The 17,758-nt window shown below is 42.3% G+C and overlaps 1 protein-coding gene across 1 annotated transcript in view; it reads left to right on the forward strand.

Annotated features, from left to right (window-relative positions):
* The window catches only part of plekhg4 (pleckstrin homology domain containing, family G (with RhoGef domain) member 4), a 138,764-nt gene that overhangs the window by 68,431 nt on the left and 52,575 nt on the right, over positions 1 to 17,758 (forward strand). Inside the window, exons 7-10 of the mRNA XM_060911790.1 lie at positions 2,655 to 2,741; positions 2,818 to 2,934; positions 3,884 to 3,982; positions 11,434 to 11,582. Of these exons, the coding sequence (XP_060767773.1) occupies positions 2,655 to 2,741; positions 2,818 to 2,934; positions 3,884 to 3,982; positions 11,434 to 11,582 (452 nt within the window). The remainder of the gene's footprint in view (positions 1 to 2,654; positions 2,742 to 2,817; positions 2,935 to 3,883; positions 3,983 to 11,433; positions 11,583 to 17,758) is intronic.

Here is a 17,758-nt window from a genome sequence, read left to right on the forward strand (position 1 = left end):
AGGCTTCCATCTGTAAAGCCTGGGATATACGCAGGTGTGAAAAATGAGATTAATGGGATACATCAGTCATATTAAAGTTTAGGCTTAGTGAATTCTGCTGCAAGTTTACTCATGGAGCTTGCACAGCTTATTGAAAGGGTTGAGTGGATCAAATTCACAAGTCTGATTTAAGATCTGCTGAGTAAATGGCAGCTGTGGATTTTGTAGGAATTAGTACCGTAATACTTTCTTCCTCGATGACTTGACCAGATCAGGCAAGTCTTGGCGACATGGATGTTCCTGACGTTTCTTGCCATACGCGTGTGTGTGCGCGCTAATGTTGCTTTAGACTTAATTGGTGGTGACTACTTTGTTCAGTCGAAGTGTGATGTGATACCTGCTAGTAAAGACATCTTCAAAGTGAAGATCTGCATCAGTTCTCATATCTAGCCTTTTCCTCAAATTAACTTCAAAATTGTCAAATATGTAACTTTAGTTTCTGTAGTGAACAAAGATTGATTGTGTGGGGGTCTCTCCCCCCCCAAAATTTAGTCCATAGTTTAGTCATGGCCAATTCCCACCCACCAGACAGGTCACCCCTGTCACATGACCGCTACCAAGCAGAGAGGGCGAATGCTATCGCATGTATCCGCCAAGGCATGTGATGTCAGCCAATCTTTTCAAACGGCTGCTTACTCAGCGTTAGGGGGCGGCATAACACGCACTCAGAGGAAAGTCCTATCTGCTCACTTCCATATGCATGAGTTCACAGATTCCCATGATTAGCTAGGGTCACTGTAATTGGCAGGAGAGAGTATGCCTCTCTGAGAGCACAGGCCAATTTTGCTCTCTTGGGCTTCTGGCCACGGATGGCTGTGGCATCATCAGGATTCAAACTAGCAGTCTTCGGATGATGGGGAGAACGCTTTTCTGTTGCCCAGCCCCGTGGAAAAGAACTGGGAATTCTGATATCATTGAACTGTTGCTCAAGCCGAGATCAGCCCAGTGTAAAAAAACCAGGAACCATGGTATCACTGAGCTGTTCAAGTTGAGCCCAACCCAGGGGAAAGGAACCTGAAACCCTGGTATCATTCAGGTTATTCAAGCCTAGACCAACCCAGTGGAAAAGAACCAGGAACCTTGGTATCACTGAACTGTTGATCAAGCTGAGCCCAGCCCAGTGGAAAAGAACCAGGAACCTTGGTATCACTGAACTGTTGATCAAGCTGAGCCCAGCCCAGTGGAAAAGAACCAGGAACCTTGGTATCACTGAACTGTTGATCAAGCTGAGCCCAGCCCAGTGGAAAAGAACCAGGAACCTTGGTATCACTGAACTGTTGATCAAGCTGAGCCCAGCCCAGTGGAAAAGAACCAGGAACCCTGGTATCAAGTTCAACACCAGGCTTGGATGACTGCTTAGACAGGTTCTTGTTTTCATAGGTGTGTTCGTGTTTGATGTGTATTCTAACATTTCTCCAGATTGTTTGCCCTGACCAAACCCCAGATTTATCGTTCTGTCCATTTGCCAGAAAGCTCAAGCCACACTCCATAACAGGAAGCAAATGCCAAATAATGGAAGAACAAGAAATCTGACGCACACTGAGAAATATACATGCATTTAATAAAAGGTACACCGTGAAATAGGTAGGTGGTCATATACTTTGGGAACAAAACCAACAGGGCCTCTAGGAACATTTTCTGGAATGAGAGCTATAGTTGTATACATTTACAGTAAATTGCCAGTTTACTTCACAGCCCTATGATCAGCATTCGAGTTTGTGCCGTGAGGCATTTCTGCTTGAAAATAACTCAACTGCACTTTGATATAATGAGGTCCAGGTGGAACATAGGTGGCCTAATTAGGTCACTTTTAAAAAGTGCTGAATTCAAAGCTTGGATTGCTGCAAAGACAAGATTATCAGCTTTTTATAGTCCGTTTCCCATGCATTCCATGCTTGTGAATGTCACAAGGAGCAAACGAGAAGGGCACAAACACATTTCAGGCAGGAGTGTCATGTTGCTAGATACTGTGGAGTAAGAACACCACTGTATCCTGACTGCATATTAGCAGGACAGAATCTCTAAGATCTTGAGTGACCCTTAACCCTATGGCGCACAAGGCTGTTATTAATTTCCTATTGTACCTTTTAATTGTTATTGTTTGATTTTATCTTTCATACAATGAAATCCGTCCGTCCATCCATCCATCCGTCCGATTGTTTTCATTGGGCTGGTCTTTATTTCTGAGGTCTATTTGTATCCAGTGTTCTTGTAATTTCTTGGGAAGTACAACACGTCCATGTGTTTGCCTTACACGGGCATAGAAAAGAAGTAGAAAACAAGCGAGGAGTGCTTTAGTACATATAAACCACTCAGTACTTGATTTTACGAAGTGTTGGTTTATTTTTCCTTCTACAGTGTGTGACTTTTTCTAGACAATAAAAATCGAACCTTGATTGATTTTGTTTCTAAGCCTCCTGAAGAAGTTTATTGCGGTTATGCAATCTTTATGTAAATCCTGTTAGGACATAAGAGTTTCTTCAGTGAAAATAGTAGCTATTACAAAACCAACCTCCTGCCGAAAAAAAGATTTTCAGATTGGTTTAAAAAGAGCTGAGCTCGAGTTTGTGATGTGTGTGTCTCTGCATTAGCTTGGTTTTATTTTGTGTACTCAGGAAGCCATGCATGGATGTATCCACACTGTCCTCATATTGGCTGATAGAGATGTGGCCTTACGCATGGAGAAGCCTGCTGCAGTTCAGGTAAGACTTGCATTCAAGTTTTTTTTTTTTTTTTAGTATTTATTCCTTGCTTTGAGCAAACGTTTGTGTTCTGCAGGTGGAAATGCTAACCTCTCTGAAGTCTCTCCATAAGCACATAGAGGTTTCTCAACTCCCCACTGAGTTTGATGGCACTTTTCCTTTCTCCCATAACAGCTGGATCTGTTTCAGGACTGTAAGATCAAATTGTTTGTTTTTTCTTTCCTTGAGTTTATTCTCTTTTTTTTTTTTTTTTTTCCAAGTTAAGGCCCACTTTACACGGAGACGGTCTGAAAAAAAACCCGCAAAAGTCCGTTTTCGTTCTCACTTTTTTCCGCGTCTACACGACCGTTTTCAAGGAGGAAATCTGCGTCTATACGGTGACGCATAAATGTGTGGAATTCAATTGGATGTGCATGCCGGGCGGCTAGGTGGTGCTGTGAAAGACCTCCGCTATGCCTGCACGCATGCGCAACGTCTTCCGTCTTGTCTGATCTGCACTGCGAAAACTTTGACTACTCTGGCTATGGTAAGTAAGAAAGTAAGTAAAAAAGTAAGAGCATACTATACCCGCCTCTGTTCATTAACGGTATATGTGCAGATTCGGTATAGATGTTCGAAGGACTCCTGGACGTTTATTAAAGCTGCCAGAGCAGCTTGAAGGTCCGTTGGATCGATGTAATCAGACATGCTCTTACTTTTTTACTTACTTTCTTACTTCCCGGGCTGGCATGTACAGTATATGGCATATGTATGACGTAAACGCGTACCCGACGTGAGCAGAGTTTCGCGTATTGGGTAGTTTAGACAGATATGCAACGGGGGCTGTTTTTAACTTATCCACTCTGGAAGGCGTTTTCAATTTTTTCCGTTTTTCAGCCTCGGAAACGCCGTCCCCGTGTAGACGAAAGGCACTTCCGATAAAATATTTAGTCGTTTTTACCCGACAGCGTCCTCGTGTAAACGGGCCCTAAGTCAGATTCATTGATGTGACTGTGTGTATTGTGTACAGTATTATTACCAACCTATAGAAAAGAAAGATAATAAATTACTAAAGCAGCACCACTCGTTTGTTTTAATCAGTCACTCAGTAATGATTGTAGTGCCTCTCTTTTTTCTTTTTTTTTTTCCTTTCTTTCTTTCAGAGGGTTGAGCAGTTGACCAGTCATTGTGAAGATGCAATAAATCTTCTGCAAAGCACAATCAGCAGTCTGGAGTCTACAGTTCTGCCTCCTACTGCAGAGGTACCGTACTTACACACTGCTCTTTTACTTGTCTAGGCTTGTTTGCATCAAATGCTTTCTTTGTGGTTGTAGATTGATAGTTGAACACCCTTTTAGCACACATTTGATCAGTTCTATACAGTGCTTCCTCTGCCAGTATATGGGCTAGTCTTGCCAAGTTTACAAACTTCCTGGCCTGGAGAACGGAACAATCTTTCACCAATCATTGTTGCTTCCAGGGTTTTTTTTTTTTTTTTTTAGCAGATGAATCGATAGCGGTTACATTTTTGATTTGGTGAGTACTAGACAGATTGTGCCAAATAATGAGCTAAATATAAATGTCAATTCAAGGACTATTTTCTTAGTGAACAAGTAAACATGCACGGAAGGAACAAAATGCAACAAGTCCTGAGCAAATGCTGTGGTATAAGAAGAATAAAATGCTTTCGGAAGTGCTGTTACAGGAATATAATCAGAGGTGGACAAAGTACCCAACTTCATGACTTAAGTCAAGTACAGATCCTACTGGTCAAATGTTACTCCGATACAAGTGAAAGTTCTCCAGTCAAATTTTTACTTAAGTTAAAGTACTTGCTTTTAAAAGTACATTTTCTGTCAACGCATCGTTGTATTATTGCCACGACGCTTACGAAACCTAACGCCGTTACCAAAGTCAGAAATGTGAATTCACAAAATGAACGCATGCTGTGCCATCATGGTGGTTTAACGTTAAGCTAGCTAGTCAGTGACGCTCCACCGGACATGCTAGCAAACTCTTTTCAAACTCGAAATCATATTGGGTAGCTAACGCTACTAGAAAAGAAAGATTTCTACATTCTGTTTATTTGGCAAGATGATGCTAAAACGTATTTCTGAAAGGACTTCAGATAAGTTAATGTTATTCATGTTAGCGTAACTCTGTTTTTACATGCTAACTAACAGCGTCCAAGTTAACTAGCTATGTGTTAACGTTAGCCGTGGACAAGGCTACGGCAACTTGGCAGGCAAATCCATAGAAAGTCATTTGACTAACCAGACTGCAACGTTATCGCTAGCTCTAAAAAGCACAGACAACTTCACTGCAAGCTTTCTCTTGGAATAAAACGTTTACAGACCTCAATATGCTTCCGCAGGTTGGACGGCAAGTTTTTGAACGTCGTGATGTGATTTTTTTGTTTTGTTTTGTTTTTTTCAGCTAACAAAGCAAACATTTAAAACCAAATGAATCTTTAACCCTTTCAGAAAACTGAAACATGGGTTCTAGGTATGGCCATGGGCGCGTGCATTCCTCAGAAGAACCGCCTCCTTCCATTCTGCCGTCAACTGATCGTCTTTAAATAATGCTGCTGAGAAATAATTGATCTTGATTTTATACAGTCTATGGACGTGACGTGACCCTAGTGATTACTGATCGGCCGTCTCAGTGTCACCTGCGGGAAAACCAATCACGTTTTAGAAAAGAAAAGACCAAACCTCCACTTTCAAAGCTGCTTCATAGTAACGAGGAGCTTGACAGAAATGTAGTGGAGTAAAAAGTACGATATTTGCCTTTCAAATGTAGTGAAGTTAGTCATAAGTTTCTAAAAAAAAAAAATACTCAAGTAAAGTACAGATACTCAAAGTGTACTTAAGTACAGTACTCAAGTAAATCTACTTCGTTACTGTCCACCTCTGAATATAATCAACAGCAAGGTGGTGCCATGAAGTGGAGCTGATTATTTTCCTAAAATAGCACTTCCTAAAGTGTTTCATTCTGCTTATACCACAGCAATTGTTTAAAAAACTGCAATTTCTTCATGAATAACAAGTCGTGACTTTTACCATTTAGTTACGTTTAATGTTGTGCAACTTCCCTGAGAAAAGTTGGTTCCTGTTATCACTTGTGCCACAGCACTCGTTCTCTCATCAGCCTGGTGGGTTTTTTTCCCCCCCTCTCTCTCTCTCTCTCTCTCTCTCTCTCTCTCTCTCTCACTAAAAGTTGATGTCATGCAAGTGAGAAAAGTCAGCAATTCAACAACTGGGTGTTTTTCTTTGTCAAAACATGTTTTTATAATCCATTTATTATTAAGCTTAGATTATGTGACTCATCCAGCGTACAAGTCCCCGTGAATGAGTTGTTGTTATAGAAACATTGCATCTGGCTGGCACTGCTGTCAGAGCTGCTGTTAATCCACAACTTTTGACCAATCAGATTTGAGAATTCAGCAGCACTGTGGTTAAATCAGCAAGCAGCCTTTTCCTGATTAGAATTAAATGTTGTGGGTGAAATGTGGAATTTCCTTTAGCGTGGTAGCGAGTATTATTGAATCCAAAGCAGAACTGATTGGTAGGTTGTTTTGGTTACATTATACGCAACATTAGCTTGTATGGGTCGTTTCCCCCCTCAATCAGCCAAAAAAAAAAAAAATTCAGCAACTGATCCTGCCGAATAATGTTTCTAGGTGAAACGCTGCCGTGTTCTGCCATGGTAGTGATCTTGCTCCTGTCCTCCACACTGAGAAGAATCTGTAGCTGCTAATCCCATGTGTGTGTTCAGTTTATAAGAGCAAGGTCAATGTGCCAGATCTTTAACTCATTTGACCCCTGGCTGTCCGGTTAGGTCAGTGACGGACGCTCCTTATCCATAGGGAGATGGAAATGTGGAGAAGCAAAAACCCCTGGAGAGCTGTGTATCATGGGTCATCTTTGAAATCACTAAAATGGGCTTTATTTAGTGGGGTATATGGATTGAAAGTGCCTGGATGATGAGGGTTTGGATTTCCCCTTGGCAGAATGCTAAATGTTTAAAGAGGGACCTCTCCTGCTGCTTCTTTTCCAGATAATGGACTGAGTCTGTCTCCTCTGTCTTGATCTTTTTATGCCCATAATTCATAGGTCCATTTCTTTATCGCCCCCATTCTTTATTATCCAGTGTTCTCCACGGGCCCTTTTAAAGTGGCGCACCGCCACGTTATAATTCTGGCCCGCCACCCTTCCCGTGGCTAAAAAAAAAAAAAAACCAAACAAACGCAACTTCATCAGTATACACGAAATAAATCGTAAAGCATTCGCTTTATTATCTTTTTCCTTTGGTTGCTCCCGATTAGGGGTCGCCACAGCGGATCTTTCGTCTCCATTGCTCCCTGTCTTCCGCATCCTTCTCTACCACACCTGCCACTTTCATGTCCTCTCTCACCACATCCATGTATCTTCCTCGTTTTCGTTTGCCTGGCAGCTCCATCCTCAACATTCTCCTTCCCACATGCTCTGCATCTCTTCTCAGGATGTGCCCATACCATCTCAGTCTCATCTCTCTTAGCTTAATTCCCAAGCTCTCCACATGTGCTGTTGCTTTATTATGATTTTGTAATTATTTAACACGCAGAAGACCGTTAAACGAATGCACACGCGATTGCAATAGAAAAACATCCGGCTGGCTGCATACAGATTGTGACACAGAGCTCTGCAGATTGAGGTCTATCCCTGCATTACACTACACCGCACCACATTACACTAAACTGACACATAGTAACGCTGGAAGCTGCAGCTAGCCAACAGCTAAATAACTTTGCTGGTGTTTGTAGTGTTATTGTGCAACAGTTACGCTTATCTATCGTCTTTTCTGACCATACACAGTTACGGTAATGATATCACAGCGCGCGCACACCATACATTAAGTTCAGGCCTTTTATTTTACGCATCTGTGATTGTGTAGGCGAGAGCTGCATTTTCCTGTTGCTTCGCTGTGGTTGTTTACTGCAGGACTTCCGGGTTCCTGGGTCAAAGGACCCGAACTACGGAGGCCGGGGTGGCTTTGTATGTAGTGCCAGTCTCGGGCACGCGCACCAGCTCGTGCATGGATTGGAGTGGTTTCACCCGATTAACATTAATTATCTCATCTCATCTCATTATCTCTAGCCGCTTTATCCTGTTCTACAGGGTCGCAGGCAAGCTGGAGCCTATCCCAGCTGACTATGGGCGAAAGGCGGGGTACACCCTGGACAGGTCACCAGGTCATCACAGGGCTGACACATAGACACAGACAACCATTCACACTCACATTCACACCTACGGTCAATTTAGAGTCACCAGTTAACCTAACCTGCATGTCTTTGGACTGTGGGGGAAACCGGAGCACCCGGAGGAAACCCACGCGGACACGGGGAGAACATGCAAACTCCGCACAGAAAGGCCCTCGCCGGCCACGGGGCTCGAACCCGGACCTTCTTGCTGTGAGGCGACAGCGCTAACCGCTACACCACCGTGCCGCCAACATTAGTTATATGTATTGTAAAAAATGTATGCGTTTATTGTAAGTGGGTATTTTGTTTATGAATTATAGAGATTATCAGCATGCACTTAGACCTGAAATTGTTATGTAAATGTATGGTTTATGCAGTGTTGGTAATATAAAGTAATTGGTATCTTCCAGTGGATGGGGACAGGCCATTATATCTAGCCCTCTGAAGGGAGGTGGATTAGTTGGGTCATGGGCACTGTCTGTCTGTTATGTAGTAGTCCTGTAATGTGCATGTAATCAGGCGGTGCAAAAATAGTGCAATACAGTATTCCGTTTTGTAGACAAAGTATTTTTGTTGTAATAATTACTTTAGCTTTTATTTTATTATTATAATTTATTTTGTGTTAAATATCTGCTGCTACTTTGAGAAACCGGACCCAGTAAAACATCTTGTATTAAAAGTTCTACAACCCCGATTCCAAAAAAGTTGGGACAAAGTACAAATTGTAAATAAAAACGGAATGCAATGATGTGGAAGTTTCAAAATTCCATAAATTCAGAATAGAACATAGATGACATATCAAATGTTTAAACTGAGAAAATGTATCATTTAAAGAGAAAAATTAGGTGATTTTTAAATTTCATGACAACACATCTCAAAAAAGTTGGGACAAGGCCATGTTTACCACTGTGAGACATCCCCTTTTCTCTTTACAACAGTCTGTAAACGTCTGGGGACTGAGGAGACAAGTTGCTCAAGTTTAGGGATAGGAATGTTAACCCATTCTTGTCTAATGTAGGATTCTAGTTGCTCAACTGTCTTAGGTCTTTTTTGTCGTATCTTCCGTTTTATGATGCGCCAAATGTTTTCTATGGGTGAAAGATCTGGACTGCAGGCTGGCCAGTTCAGTACCCGGACCCTTCTTCTACGCAGCCATGATGCTGTAATTGATGCAGTATGTGGTTTGGCATTGTCATGTTGGAAAATGCAAGGTCTTCCCTGAAAGAGACGTCGTCTGGATGGGAGCATATGTTGCTCTAGAACCTGGATATACCTTTCAGCATTGATGGTGTCTTTCCAGATGTGTAAGCTGCCCATGCCACACGCACTAATGCAACCCCATACCATCAGAGATGCAGGCTTCTGAACCGAGTGCTGATAACAACTTGGGTCGTTCTTCTCCTCTTTAGTCCGAATGACACGGCGTCCCTGATTCCCATAAAGAACTTCAAATTTTGATTCGTCTGACCACAGAACAGTTTTCCACTTTGCCACAGTCCATTTTAAATGAGCCTTGGCCCAGAGAAGACGTCTGCGCTTCTGGATCATGTTTAGATACGGCTTCTTCTTTGAACTATCGAGTTTTAGCTGGCAACGGCGGATGGCACGGTGAATTGTGTTCACAGATAATGTTCTCTGGAAATATTCCTGACCCCATTTTGTGATTTCCAATACAGAAGCATGCCTGTATGTGATGCAGTGCCGTCTAAGGGCCCGAAGATCACGGGCACCCAGTATGGTTTTCCGGCCTTGACCCTTCCGCACAGAGATTCTTCCAGATTCTCTGAATCTTTTGATGATATTATGCACTGTAGATGATGATATGTTCAAACTCTTTGCAATTTTACACTGTCGAACTCCTTTCTGATATTGCTCCACTATTTGTCGGCGCAGAATTAGGGGGATTGGTGATCCTCTTCCCATCTTTACTTCTGAGAGCCGCTGCCACTCCAGGATGCTCTTTTTATACCCAGTCATGTTAATGACCTATTGCCAGTTGACCTAATGAGTTGCAATTTGGTCCTCCAGCTGTTCCTTTTTTGTACCTTCAACTTTTCCAGCCTCTTATTGCCCCTGTCCCAACTTTTTTGAGATGTGTTGCTGTCATGAAATTTCAAATGAGCCAATATCTGGCATGAGATTTCAAAATGTCTCACTTTCGACATTTCATATGTTGTCTATGTTCTATTGTGAATACAATATCAGTTTTTGAGATTTGTAAATTATTGCATTCTGTTTTTATTTACAATTTGTACTTTGTCCCAACTTTTTTGGAATCGGGGTTGTATCTTTGGCCGTTGTCCATCAGATGATATGTACAGTAAGAATGTGTTAATTTTTTTGTAAAATGATTTTAACAATGATTTAGTATTTCCTATCCATTTATTGGCCAGTTTCACTGTCAAAAAAGCCCAAAGTCCGTCAGCTTTAAGGGTGGCTCGGCCCCTGGATCCTGTTGAGGGCCTAGGTGACCCCCAAACCCCTGCCACCACCTTTTTATTTTTGCAAAGTGGAGAACCCTGTTATCTATTCTACCTTTCTATGAGCTTATTTAGTTAGTTACTCACCTGCATAATCTCATTTTTTTTATCCCCTTTTTTTTTTTTTTTTTTGCTCCTTGCTCATCTCTTTCCAGAATGCTCTTTCAGTACATGTGCGTGCAATGAAGCAATTAAAGCAAGCCTAAAACGCTCTACATTCACTGCTCATCTTTAGCATTCCTTCCCCCCCCACACGCACACACACACGCATATCCAGGAACGTTAGTAATTATAGACATCACAAATAGTAAATCCATTAGGCGTCTTTACAACCTGCTAACATGTTGAAGTAGTGACATTGTGTTTTTCATTGTCATGATGTACAGTTCTGTGTACTTTTTTTTTTGGTCCCTGTATTGTTATTGTGAGCCATGTTGAGAGACAATATTCATCCAGAACATTCTGAGGTTGCTCTTGAGGAGGTTGGACATCAACAGGGGACCAGAGAACGAAGGACACGTAGAGAGTCCAATATGAAAAGACATGCTTTGTATCGCAAATGAACATAAACGTAGTAACAACAAGGAGATTGAAGGTGTGGGAGAGCATAATTACAGGGCTGTACAGTGAGACAGTATTACTGCCAGAACATCTTTCTCTTCTAATCCAAAAAACACAGCCACAGTCTCAATCCAATGGCTGTTGGAGTTAGTACCTAAATTGTGCTATATTATACCCTTCCCATCTCGTAAGGCAGAATTCAGGGAAAAATCAAATTAAATGAAGCTGTCAATGCTTGTAATGACAAAATAAAGCCTTATTGTCTCCTTTAGGAGCAAGAACAGGCAGTACCGAAGAGCGACAGTGAGTCATGTCGAGATCTAGAAGAAATCGTCTTGTCTTATTCTTGATGATTTTTTTTTTCTAATACCAGCGCTGCTTGGTCAAACGTTGACGTACTGCTCTGAGGATTGTGTGTGTGTGTCTGCAGGAGGCACAGGTGCTTCTGTACAAGTATAAGGAGTTGATGAGGCACGTGCTCGAGGATAGCCGGCTGGTACGTCTGCAGCTGGAGGGAGGAGCCGCTCTGTCCCGCCTCCGTAAAGAGGACACCAGCGTCAGCCTCACTGAAGACTACAGGTGACAGAGAGCATGTTACTTACATGTTAACACACACACTCGCGCACACAACTCTTGCTAAATATGTATTTTGGATGCCCCACGATTAGTTTAACTGCCTCAGAAGCATGCCTTTCTATATTGAACGTTGAACAGCACGTCACTTTGCAAGCACGCACGGCATGCATTTCAGCCATATGCAGTGCACTTCTGGTTTCCAAACCAGCCTATAAAATGGCACCTGATACCACACAGCAGATTCTGTGGCGTGATGATGATGGCGTAACCAGCCAAATGAGGAAAGTCCAATTTTACACAAAATAAATTGAGTCTCATTGCAGAGATGCTGAGCTACTGTTTGATAAAGACAGTGGTGCAAAGTATGGAAGTGAAAAACGGGAGAAAAACACTTTTGAAGTATTCTTTGCGTCTAGAAAAGTGTATTTTTACACTGTATGGCATTTTAATAGTATATTTTTAATGCAGAAAGGAAGAATGGACGAGCTCAGCGGGCAGCGTAGTGTCTGAGCATGGTCATTAAAAGGAAAACAAGAACGGGGGTTGGTTAAGAGCGACAAATCGTAAGAGTGAAGTCATCCCGGTTATTAAGCACTCTGTTTGCATTTCAGTACACCTTGCATGGTGCAGTTTCGATGCCTATTTTATTCTGTTAATGTTTCAACTAACAATTAACAGCTCTTTATAAAATGAATAGTGGTGTGCTTTGTAGGCTTCTTCCTTTACTGTGCATTCTCTTTCAGACAGGTGAAGTGGTTTGTTTGAAATGCTTCGTCACAGGCGAAATGCAGGAGCAGCCCTTAGCATTCCCCTGAAGCACACCAGAATACAAATTCTGCTTGATAGGGTGGGCTTAAAGCAGCAAAATTCAGCCTGCCAGAACAGCTTTCAGAAACCGAAAGATGGAAAGACAATACAGTAGCTGAGAGAGAGAGAGAGAGCGAGAGCGCATGTCCAGGCCTCTGATATGCAGCAGTATGTTTGTGTTGGTGTATGAGGTTTTTCTGACACCAGAGCCAAGAAAATTACCTCATCTCGTAAGCAGGGCTCGAAATTAACTTTTTTTCTTTGTGTCCCCCAGTGGTCCCGAATTCTGTGTTGTATTGTCCCGAATGGAAGCAATAGTGTCCCCATTTTTTCCTCTCTGAAATAACCAGTGGTTAATATTATCATATGAAGTTACTATTATATTTGTAACTATGCGATTTTGAACCTTTTATATCATTTTTACAATAAGTCACAAGCGACACATGTCCTATACATCATCTACTTCAAAATTACAGTTATTGCATTTTCAGTTTATTAAACTTTGGCGATCTCACTGTATGAATAGATACCCGTTTATTTAAAGGGGCCAACTAGCTCATTCAGAAAATGTTTCAACTCCCTACATCTGCAGTACACTTTAGTTGAAAATAAGACCCCTTTTATGTTCATTTCATCTACTTATACCTTGAATATCTGTTGGCACTTATAAGGCCAACTTATAATTTTCACCATTACCGTTATCCATTTTTATGAACTTTCCGTTATCCATTACCGTTATCCATTTTTATGAACTTTCCGTTATCCATTACCGTTATCCATTTTTATGAACTTTCCGTTATCCATTTTATGAACTTTCGCTGCTGAAACGTGGGTGCAAATGTTAGCAACATCAACATAGTGCCAGGTCCTAGCCTAGTTGTGCTGCTGACTGACTAAACTTCCTGAACTAGAAAGACACCAAGAAAACTCACTTATTCTGCTGAACGGTATCTTCCGTCAATATCATCCACATCATTCCTGTTGTATTTTATAACGTGTCTAACAGTGTTCATTCAGTTCATTCAGTTGCTAGCGTTGCCTGCAGACCAGGCGATGACACTTTGGATCCTGAAGGTCCCGGAGATGTTATGTCTGGGCTTTCAGTTTCTTCCCCGCGGTCGGTCCGCTTCAACCACTTAAGCATTTTTGTTCTGGCAAGAGTCGGCGCAGCGTGTGCGGTAGCAATTCCATTCCAAGTCCATATAATGCGGACTCCGGCCGAAGATTCTAGAACAGAATGCACTGCTCTGTAGCCTACGGATGCAGGTGCATCGAAAGTGTAGCTACTATGTATTTTTCGCTGTTAACGTTTTAAAATTAAAATTGACAAATTAGGTGAATGTCTACGTATGTGTTACGGCTTTGTAAATAATATTAATGTAGAACTTTTTTTCTAGATCTATTTTTTTCCATTGTCCCGGGATTGTCCCAGATATGATAATTTTGTGTCCCGATGACATTTTTTATGGTCCCCGGGACGTCGGGACACCGTTAGTTTCGAGCGCTGCTCGTAAGGTTTCTAAGTGCGTCCTGATAGACCCCAGAAACCCTGCATCACACAATCTTTCTCTGTCATTCACACGGTTTTGCGCTCGGGTTTCCGTCGGTGGGGGGTTTATAGCATCAATGAAGCTGACTTTATGTTCTCATCTCATCTCATCTCGTTATCTCTAGCCGTTTTATCCTGTTCTGCAGGCAAGCTGGAGCCTATCCCAGCTGACTACGGGCGAAAGGCGGGGTACACCCTGGACAAGTCGCCAGGTCATCACAGGGCTGACACATAGACACAGACAACCATTCACACTCACATTCACACCTACGGTCAATTTAGAGTCACCAGTTAACCTAACCTGCAGGTCTTTGGACTGTGGGGGAACCGGAGGAAACCCACACGGACACGGGGAGAACATGCAAACTCCGCACAGAAAGGCCCTCACCGGCCACGGGGCTCGAACCCGGACCTTCTTGCTGTGAGGCGACAGTGCTAACCACTACACCACCGTGCCGCCCTGACTTTGTTAGGACTGTTAATGTTATAGTCATGTTGTCTGTTCTTGCCCAAATGAGGATGGGTTCCCTTTTGAATCTGGTTCCTCTCGAGGTTTCTTCCTCATGTCGTCTGAGGGAGTTTTTCCTTGCCGCCGTCACCACAGGCGTGCTCATTGGGGATAGATTAGGGATAAAATTAGCTCACATTTTAAGTCATTCAAATTCTGTATAGCTGCTTTGCGACAATGTTTATTGTTAAAAGTGCTATACAAAAAAAGTTGACTTGACGAATAGACGTGTCTTAGCATGCAACAATTCATATGATTTGATTCACAATATTGGGTTCACAATTCAATTTATCCATGGAATATTTTTTTTTTGAGAAAATTTTGGGATCAACTGTACAAAGTAATGGTGAGTGCGGAAGAGAAGTGAAGAAGAGAGTGCAAGCAGGTTGGAATGGATGGAAGAGGGTGTCAGGAGTGATTTTGTGACAAGGTTGCCAGCAAGAGTGAAAGGGAAAGTGTACAAGACAGCGATTGTTGTATGCTTTGGAGACAGCGGCACTGACAAAAAGACAGGAGGCTGAATTGGAGGTAGCGGAGTTGAAGATGTTGAGATTCTCACTGGGAGTGACAAAGTTGGACAGGATTCAAAACGAAAATATTAGAGGGACAGCACATGTAGGACGGCCTGGAGACAAAGCAAGAGAGGCAAGATCGAGGTGGTTTGGACACGTACCGTACAGAGGAGAGATTCAGGGTATATTGGGAAAAGAATGCTGGAGATGAAGTTGCCAGGTAGAAGAAAAAGAGGAAGACCAAAGATGAGTTTTATGGATGTGGTAAAAGAGGACATGAGGACAGTTGGTGCGGCAGAAAACAATACGGAGGAGATGGAGGGACGTTATCCGCTGTGGCGACCCCTAACGGGAACAGCCGCAAGATGATGATGATGATGATGATGATTTAAATGAAGAAAATTTTATGACCAAAAAGATTGTGTGTGTTTCACAGTATTGGAGCTGTGCTACTTCCACCTAGGGTGAAGTCACGTGCATTCCCACTATTTTACCTTATTGCGCCCTTTGTTGTCTAAACAATACAATTACAGCTAGGAAAACAAGAGTACACAGCCTGATGGTAATCATGGTTTTGATCATCGATTTTGCAATTTATTGTTGCACGATATATCATTACATGACTAGATGTGTCTGAATTTACACTCACCCCCCAAGAACTCTCTATTGCTAACACTGAAGCTGTGGTGTTCTTGATTTGAATTTAATGTCTTGAACAAATATGTTAGTATTTAATTTATTTTCAGACCAGCTGTGCTCGTACAAAGTACAGTTTCACACTTCAGAGGTGGACAAATGATTAGTTCATTCGTGTACTTGCCCAGTCTGGGGTTTTGCTCGCCCAGAAACCTAACTGACTAATCAAAAAAAGTGGTAACTAATACAATACTCGGTCGGTCTGGTCCGGTCCTAGAGAAGGATGGCACTGTGTATTTCATTTTTATTCAGAATCACCATTAGCACTTGTTACAAACAAGGCTATTCTTCCTGGTGTCCAATCATCTCGCATCACAACATCATACAATACGTTACAATACTATAAAACTCTCTTTGTAATCAAATACAATAAAATTCATAAATCTGTGCATTTCTAATATACATTACCATGGGCTTCTCACCACTTTCCATATTACTGTTTCTCCAATTCAAATAATAAAAAGCAAACACCACCACCAAAAGAAAGAAGTAAGTCTGAGAGTAACCCGAGGATGCAGACACCCAGCCTCCAGCACGTGCCCCTCTACACCCCCCCAACAGCGGAGGATCCATTGTAGAGTGGCACCGGTGAACACACGCCCGACACCCGCACCCCTAGACACCCCCCACTCCCACTCCTCCCTTCCAAAAACATAAATCATAATACAAACTCAATAAAACAATAAACAATACAGTCTAATTTTATCATACTCAGTAATATTTTGGACTTCCCACAACAAAATCGTAATTCGTGAAATCCTACAAGCCATCGTCCTTATCCTGTCCTCATAACGGTCTTGATGTAGCACATCATATTTCACTCTCAATTAAAAAGCAAGTTTCAACTAGTAAAATTGTTCTAACTTCGAGTAGCTTCTCCCAGGTTGCTGGGTGTTTAGCGGTTGGTGGTGGGATCCAGTACAAGAAACGCACTTTTTTTTTTTCCTCTCCCTTTTTTGTGTGTTTTTGTGTAGTTTGTTTTTGTCTGCCGGTGGTGGTGTAGCTCCGGACCCAGTTTTGGGCGTCGGTTCCGTCCAGGCCTTGGTTCGCCGTAGGTGATGCCTGTGCTCGTTGCTCATTTTAACATCATGGTTGTCCAGCGCTCTGTGCTTTAGTGCTTGGCGTGATGTTCCTAGCGATGTTGAGATGGGCATCGCGGCAGCTGTGCAGGCAGTTTGGGACATGCCAGCGCTTTGCGTGGCGGTGCTTCTGTGCTCGCTTTGTGGATCCATGGCGTGGTGTTCCGCGTGCTGGCGGCGTGGGACTTGTTTTCATGCACCTTTTGGTGGAACTGTGGCTGCTACACCATTGGAATGACATCCTGATCGCTATTTGGTGGACTTTTTTCTTTTTTCTCCCCCTATAATTGTAAAGCGACCTTGGGTTTTGAGAAAGGCGTTATATAAATTGAACTTATTATTATTGTTACAGCATCGGTGTGTGTCAATGCATTTTCAAAGCTACAAATCAAATGGAAACTTTTGCAAAAGTCAGTAGAAAGTAAGGTTTTATTTCTTTGCTTGTTGAACCTGCTTGTCTACTGGGCAACTCCAAGGAAAAAACTAATACTCCAGCCTGATTGATCCTGACTCCCTGCTTGTGGTTTGGCAATGTCTGTTCTTTGAACCTGTTTGGGTGCTTGTTTCAGGAAGTGGTTAGAAATGCCCGCACAACACACTGACAGGTTTCTGGGTTCCTGTGTTTTTTGGGGGGGGGGGAATGTTAAATGGAAGTCTGTTATTGCTGGCAGCTATACTGTATTAGCAAGGTATTAATGGGGGAGTCCTTATTGATGGTACTTCAGAGCTGTGCGTTTGTATGTGTGGTTTTGGTCAAGGGTCGTCTCTGAGAGCTGGGGGATTTTGGGGTTAGTGCTTTAGAGCTTTGCCAAGAGCTGTAATTCTTGTTACTTTATGCACTTTGTTTCGTTTCCTTTTGTCTCTTTGCTTTCGCTGTCAATTTATATAGAGTATTTCATGGTCAAACTCGTTTTTTCGTGCTTTAGTGAAAGAGGGAGAGAGACACAGCCTTCAGAAATGAGGTAGTGTTGAAGTCAACACTTCATCATGGATCCTGGGTGTGAACTTTGACTTTAGGGGTGTTCACT

The sequence above is a fragment of the Neoarius graeffei genome, chromosome 27 (assembly GCF_027579695.1).
Source record: "Neoarius graeffei isolate fNeoGra1 chromosome 27, fNeoGra1.pri, whole genome shotgun sequence".
NCBI classification, from domain to species: Eukaryota; Metazoa; Chordata; class Actinopteri; order Siluriformes; family Ariidae; genus Neoarius; species Neoarius graeffei.